Consider the following 7,528-nt stretch of genomic DNA (forward strand, 5'->3'; position numbering starts at 1 on the left):
ACTGCGATTCCCCTCTTTGGATACGTCCTATGGCGATGTTCCGATCGGCAGCGCTGAGTCTCGGCATTTTCAAATTTGAAAAATGTTGACAATTGAATGACAAGTTATTAGCATATGTTTGTCTTTTTATAGCCACTACCACGAGTTAGGAATGTCATAACTTGCACGTGCATTCTGGTTTACTGTTTTCCTCCATGACATTTTTGAACAAGTGTGAATACAATACCGTTTAAGACATTGCGAATCGACAATGGCTGCGTTTTGACGCACCGTTTGTCGAATATCAGGCCGCCAAAATTTTCCAATAACATATATCCAATTTATATGCCGGAGCATTTGTGTAGTCAGGTTAAATGAACTACAAACTACCTGTGCGTTTCTTTTTTAAAATAGTGAATGCATGTATTCATATTCCAAGGCTTCCATTTAAACTGTATGTTTGGGGTTATAATCAATGTAATACTTGACAATCACCATGTCTAATACATGAATGTCATTAGTCCCGGCTGATTCACCTTCCAGTGACTTTCAAGTCAATTTGTTTATTGGCGTATATTCTTGTTAATCAGTCTCTTTCTTTCTTTCTTTTTATTCGCATCAATCTTTGTCAATTAGAGAGTACTTGTGCATGGCATACACAGTGAGTGAGTGAGTATGGTTTTGCGCCGCTTTTAGCAATATTCTAGCACTATCACGGTGGGAGACCTTTTTGAAAGCTTTACAGAGGCCTTGAATGCTGAATATTTTCACTGGATCTACATTGAACTGCTGGAGTGGTCCATATCATGTAATTGAGTTAAATAAGCCAGTTCGGCTCGAATCAACCCGACGGCTGACCCAAGTCATGTGAAGCTGGGCCGGGAGTGTTATTATAAGACGTCAACGCCAGAGAATAGTCACGACGGGCGACACCAGAAATTGGTTTCCATTGTACCCATGTGAGGAATCGAACCGCGACGAGCAGACGCTTTAACAACAAAGCCACCTCGCCGCCATATATAATACATTAAACGTCAACGTGAGAGAATAACCAGTTTTGATCCTCAGACGAAGCAGATTCCTTTGGGCGTAAATGGTGAGGTGGGGTGAAATGGGGTTTAACGTCGCGTCCAAGATTATTGCACTTATATAGCGACGTGCATGTACGTGTGTGTGTTTGTGTGGCTGCTTGTACTAGTCCGGACTGTTGCCGATTAATAGTGCTAGCTCACTGAGATACCATGCCACAGTTTAACATGAATACCCAACTCAGACACAGTATACTGACCAGTCCTTGTTCTAGCCCCTTAATGGGGCTGTCGGCTAGCCTAGTGGTTAAAGCGTTCGCTCGTCACGCCGAAGACCCGGGTTCGATTCCCGACAAGGGTACAATGTGTGAAGCCCCGCCGTGATATTGCTGGAATATTGCTAAAAGCGGCGTAAAACCATACTCACTCACTTTAGCCCCTTAATGCAGAGTGCCAGACAGGGTAACAACAAGTACCATCTTTTAACGTCTTTTGGTATGACGCGGTCGGGGATCGAACCCCGGACCTTCCGCTCTCCGGGCGGACGCTCTACCACTAGACCACGGAGGCGGTCCGTAAATGGTAAAATAGCGGTGAAAAGTATATGAATGGATCACTGGAAATCAGTGATGACACCGGGTGGTCGGGTAAGCATGCCCTGACCTATCTGTAGCACCCGTCACACAATTTGCATGAAGAGTAACACGTCAAAGCCATCATTGTCAATACGTCTATCTAACAGGGCTTCTTAACACAACACAAACATCAATAGAAAGCTTTGAATTACAGGCAATATGATCTGCCACGCTTGATATCCTAATCAATCACTCTTGTCTCCGCGGTGAGGGTGACACACGACTACAAGAGAATACTGCGACTCACCATGCACTGCTGGCAGAGGTGTCTCCATGTTGTCAATGTAACCCTGTGGATATTTTCACTGGTAGAGTTATGTAAGTACATGTTTCCAAAACACGATATTCTAATTTACCTTTTCAGGTATTATCCACTGTGTTGGTTCGTATGTTTGTTGTTTAACGCCGCACTCAACAATATTCCAGCTATATGACGGCGGTCTGTAAATAATCGAGTCTGGACCAGACAATCCAGTGTTTAATGTCATTAGCATCGATCCATGCAATTGGGATCGATGTCATGCATCAGTCAGCCACCCTGACCACCCGATCCCGTAAGTCGCCTCTTACGACATGCATTGTCGCCTTTTACGGCAAGCACGGATTGCTGAAGACCTATTCTTTCCCGGATCTTCACGGGTCTTATCCAATGTAAAAAGGTAGGAAATAAATGAATGTTTAAAGTTAGGAACAGACCATTTGCTATTCTTGGGGTGGCCTGGGAATATATATAAGGATTGATATGTTTTCAGCTGCAGCTGAAAAACAAGAAACATATTACGTTAAAATTATTAGCCTAATTTTTAAAGCTTCTTGCAACAATGTATTTTTGTGGCAGATAATTTCGTTGGGTTTTTTTTCAGCAGTTTGAACCATAAATATTTGTTCACGCATTTTCGGGGCCAATATATTGTGGTTCTTATTATCGTTGTACATGTACATTTTAGTCAAATCTGATGCTACCAACATTGCGCTGAAGAAGTCCTCCAAACAAAGCAACGCTCACGGGCAAGACCGTCCAGAACGAGGCAATGACGGTAACTCTAACACGGACTATGATGAGGGTTCCTGTGTTCATGGGCAACCGAGTCCGGCCTATCCCCTACCATGGTGGCAGGTGGACTTAGAATGGATGTGCCATGTAACAACCGTGGCAATCACTAACAGAGATGCATCAAATGGTACGTTTACCCTCTGTGGTACTGGGATTTTAGCTAAACACAACATTTGTCTCAGAAGATGCTTGAAAAACATAATTGTACTTCTGACTGTTAAAAAAGAAAGAAATTATACATTGTTGCAAGCTTTTTTTGCTGTGGTTGTAAAACAAGAGGTTGGTTTGATGGATTCAACTGACATCTTGTATGGATGTTTGATACTATAGGTTTGTTCAAGGCATGAAAATTTGAATTTCAATATGACCGCCAGCTAGCCATCTATGATTTAACAAAACCATATTAAAAAATCATCTTCCTAAGTAGAGGGACAGAGGCCTAAAACTTGGTGGATAAAATCGTCACCATATGTAGTTCCAGATTTGTTCGTGTCATCTTCGTCGGGAATCAGATATCAGCAGCCATATAGGAAAATGCAAAACGTCATGCATCATTAGATGCCACTTGGTCAATTACAAAGAAACTTCACGTGCTTGTTGCCACCAAACCTAAAACCTGAATTTTTTTAGGAGGTTCGAATCTGATTTTTGATATACCCACCACGGCAGTTTGAACAAGCAATTTGTGGCCATTACACAATCGTTAATATTCAACATGTAATGAAATTTAGTGCATTTGCAGTAAGTTGTGAGATTTAGCATACATGTTCGGGTCTCTCCCCCGATAATTTTGACCTTTGCTCTTGAGACTTACAGAAAGCTGAAAAGTCTAATGGCCATTACGCGCCAATTTATGCTCATCAAATGACATTTGGTATATCTGTAATCAGACGTGGGTCTCAACACACATGTTCTGTTTATCGCGATACTTTGAATTTTGACCTATATCTGACCTTTGGACTTTGACCATGCTCTTAATTTCTCTCAAAATGCAATCCTTCGCATTGTCAAAATCCTCTGCTCAGAAACAATTGACCCAATGAAGCTGAAATTGCTCGTGTTTGTTCTCATCAATGATGACACCTTAATTTGTTCAAGAGGTTTTAATGCGATTTTCAGTGTGACCGCCTCAGGAGCCATATTGAAAATAATCTATTTATGTCTAATTCTCTGCCATTCTGGTACCAAATTTAATGAGAATTGATTTTAGTGTTGATATTTCAAACTGTTCACTTCATATCCAGGTGAGCTACAGTGCCTGTGACACTATTTTGCGTATATAACCACCTGTTGTTTTTACCACACAAGCACCCTGTGCGCTTACAGTCTGAATCACGTATCGCTTTTCCTCTAAAATAACCCCTGCATGGGAATTGGAAACACTGTGAACATCCCTTACGTTGTCATTAAGGGGCTAAAACAAGGACTGGTCTGCTTGGAGTCAGTATACTGTGTCTGAGTGGGGTATTCATGTTAAACTGCGGCATGGTATCTCAGTGAGCTAGCACTATTAAATCGGTATCAGTCCGGACTAGTACAAGCAGCCACACAAACACACACACACGTGCATGCACGTCGCTATATAAGTGCAATAATCTTGGACGCGACGTTAAACCCAATTTCACCTCACCTCTTACGTTGTAATGTCATTATGTAACAAATGATGATTGATGAACAACAACGAATCTCCCTATGCCTTCAGAAATGTAAGAAACGGATATTTCTCATATATTTGTGTGTGCCTGGTATCCCATATCACGTTGTTTTAGTTTCGTTGTTCATCTCATCACAGTGGAGGGGGAAGCTGTGACAACAAATTGGATTTAGACTTATTCGCCTTCTGAAGAGTTTAACAAAAACACATATTTGAAAATACTTCATGTACGTAGTTTACAGACCCGTGAAGATCCGGGGTAGATTAGGTCCTCAGCAACCCATGCTTGCCGTAAAAGGCGACTATGCTTGTCGTAAGAGGCGACTAACGGGATCGGGTGGTCCGACTCGCTGACTTGGTTGATGCATGTCATCGTATCCCAATTGCATGGATCGATGCTCGTGATTATTAATTTATTTATTAACCTGTCACGTGTTACAAAAGAGAGATATATAATGTTCTTTGGCATATTAAAAAGTAACACCCAGCCATTAGATGTATGAGAGAAAATAAAACACTATATACATTATATACTATAAAATACATTGACAATAAAATTTACATACACTGAATGCTAAATGCCTAGCTAAATGATCACTTACGTTTAAACATCTTTAAAAGTGTACTGGCTAACAAAGGCTGAATTTCTTTACATTTTAAAATATAAATGAAAGCGTCATCAACGCTAATATTTTCAAAGAACGGGTTTAAAACAATACATTCTCAAAGTAAAATACTTCTAAAATCATCATCTAAAGGACATACCATTTAAAAGTGAAATTCATCTTCGACAGACTTTTGATGAACATATTTAAAACAGTGCGGGCAGATTCTATTTTCTAAAAGGATTGGTGGAGTTGTTAAACATCCAGTTTCGATAGCAAGGGATAAAGATCCAGATCTAAAACTAGCTAAAATGCGACGGCGGTCCCTGTATTTAATACTTAAAACATAAGGAGCAACAACGTTGCGATCATGAAATTGCCTGTTAGTTCTTAGTTAACGTTATGTTTATCGCTCCAAAGCTCTGTTCTCCATCTCAGTTCATCGGGTTTTTTATGAGAACGTTTTTAATATGGGCAATTTTCTTCTGTCAGGACATTGGAGCAGTTAAAATATCATAAATATTAAGATTACAGGCAATTTTATCAACTTTATTACTCCATGAACTTTTATAAGACTTAGACATAGTAAACATTTTCTTCATCTAATCGTTACAAATACTGTTGTTAATCTTGATGTACAGTCTAAAAACATTTACATGTAATTCAACAAACGGGGAGTAGAGACCCATATCTCCATTAGTGGCTATATTGGAGGTACGTTTACTAACACCAAGACAGAATTTACAGGCTCTATTTTGGATTAGGTTAACTTCTCTATAAACGTTCAGTCCCAATATACTAGCGCCAGACAACACTACCGGCTCAACAAGACTTCAAGACTAAAAACATCATAAGATATACCCCAGCAGAATATAACTTAGATATTAACGAAGACAAAGCACGGCTGGCAGATTTGTACAACTCTTTAACAGTTTTCTTCATCTCTAGGTGCTCGTCAATCCATAATCCCAGACAACGATATGATTCTACATAGACCAGTGTTTTCCCAGCGTAGAGGAATAAAACAGATGATCTTGGCTGTAATACATTTCTAAAGTTAATAACATTTGTCTTTTTCATATTCACTGACAGTTGCCAAGGTGCTGACCATTCATGCAGTACATCAAGCATGGGTTGTAGTGAACATTTACCAGGGGCAGTTAATGCAATATCATCAGCATACATTAAAATGGAGAGCATAGACTCAACAGGTACACCACAATTGAGATTGTTAATATCCTCAGCCAGGTCGTTAACACAGACAAAGCAGGTGATAATGTACAGCCTTGCTTTACACCATGATTAACAGTAAAGTGTTCTGTAAGAAATTATCCGACACGTACAGTACAATTGACATCTACATACAATGACTGGATAGCATTCAATATCTTTCCTCGATCTCAAATACAGTAAACTACGGTTAGAACGAACACGCTTATAACGAACTGACGGATATAACGAACTAAAATTAGTAGTCCCTTTGAGTTCGTTATAACCGTAGTTTACTGTATTTCTCAACTTCAACCACAGAAATCTCTATTGTCGAAGGCTTTTATAAAATACAAATGTAACAAAGGTTGACTGTTTTTTGTTTTTTCTATACTGAATTAAAGAAGTTAAAACATACAAATGATCAATAAAATCTCTTTTTTATCTAAAACCATTTTGCTCATCTGCTAGGATAGTGTTCTTTTCAAGCCACTCAGTTAGTCTTGAATTGAGTACATAAGCATATACTTTACAGGGAATAGATGTTACCGTGATACCTCTCTATCCCAAAGGGTCTCTAAAATCCTTCGTATCACTCTTAGGAATATGATGGATTATACCGCTGTCCCACATAGCTGGTACAGTTCCATTTTCAAAGCAGTATTTAATAATTCTGTACAACAAATCAATTGAACTTAAACAATTTTTAACACTTCAGCAGGAATATCATCCACACCTGCAGTCTTTCCATTCTTAAGTCTAAAACAGCCTTTTCAACTTCCTGCACTGAAATAGGTTTATTTAAAATGTAAGTATCGAACATGGGAGACTGATCTAATGTAGGATTCACATTTAAAATACAATCACCAGGTGCTGTGTTAAGTAGTGGCTGATATGCATTTATCCATTTTGATAAAACAGAGTCACAATCATATCGGATGTTTCCATCATCATCAGTGACTTCAAAAGGAACTTGTCCATTTCTATCATCATCTAGTCCGATTTTTCCAATTTTTTTCCAAAAGTCTTTTTCATTATTTTGACCAAGGGACGCAGCCAATTTATTTTGCTGATCAAGCGCGTAGTTGCGCTTCATTTTACGGTTAGTGATGTCAAATGTTTTCCTTTTATCTGTATATACCCTTTTTAGCTTTCTTTTTTCATTTTTGTTACCTTTAAACCTCAACCATTTCTTTTCATATTCACAAACAGTATTCCAAAGGGCTTGCAAACCAGCATTCCAAACATGCCACGCATTAAATCGAGAAGTTCGTCATCTCTTCTCACCTCTTTATGTGAATCACTGAGATCTTGTTCTGTGAGAGGTCTCTTTCTAGAAGGTCCATCGTTTGATGTAGTCACAT

General features: G+C 39.1%; 1 protein-coding gene across 1 annotated transcript in view; it reads left to right on the top strand.

The window, feature by feature from the left end:
- The first annotated feature begins 1,884 nt into the window (after positions 1-1,884).
- Positions 1,885-7,528, top strand: part of LOC124113725 (fucolectin-like) — an 8,746-nt gene continuing 3,102 nt past the window's right edge. Inside the window, exons 1-2 of the mRNA XM_046474232.2 lie at positions 1,885-1,960; positions 2,590-2,823. Coding sequence (XP_046330188.2) covers positions 1,891-1,960; positions 2,590-2,823 — 304 coding nt within the window. The 5' untranslated portion in view covers positions 1,885-1,890. The remainder of the gene's footprint in view (positions 1,961-2,589; positions 2,824-7,528) is intronic.

This window comes from Haliotis rufescens, unplaced genomic scaffold, assembly GCF_023055435.1.
Source record: "Haliotis rufescens isolate VD_foot unplaced genomic scaffold, xgHalRufe1.0.p SCAF_2, whole genome shotgun sequence".
NCBI lineage: Eukaryota > Metazoa > Mollusca > Gastropoda > Lepetellida > Haliotidae > Haliotis > Haliotis rufescens.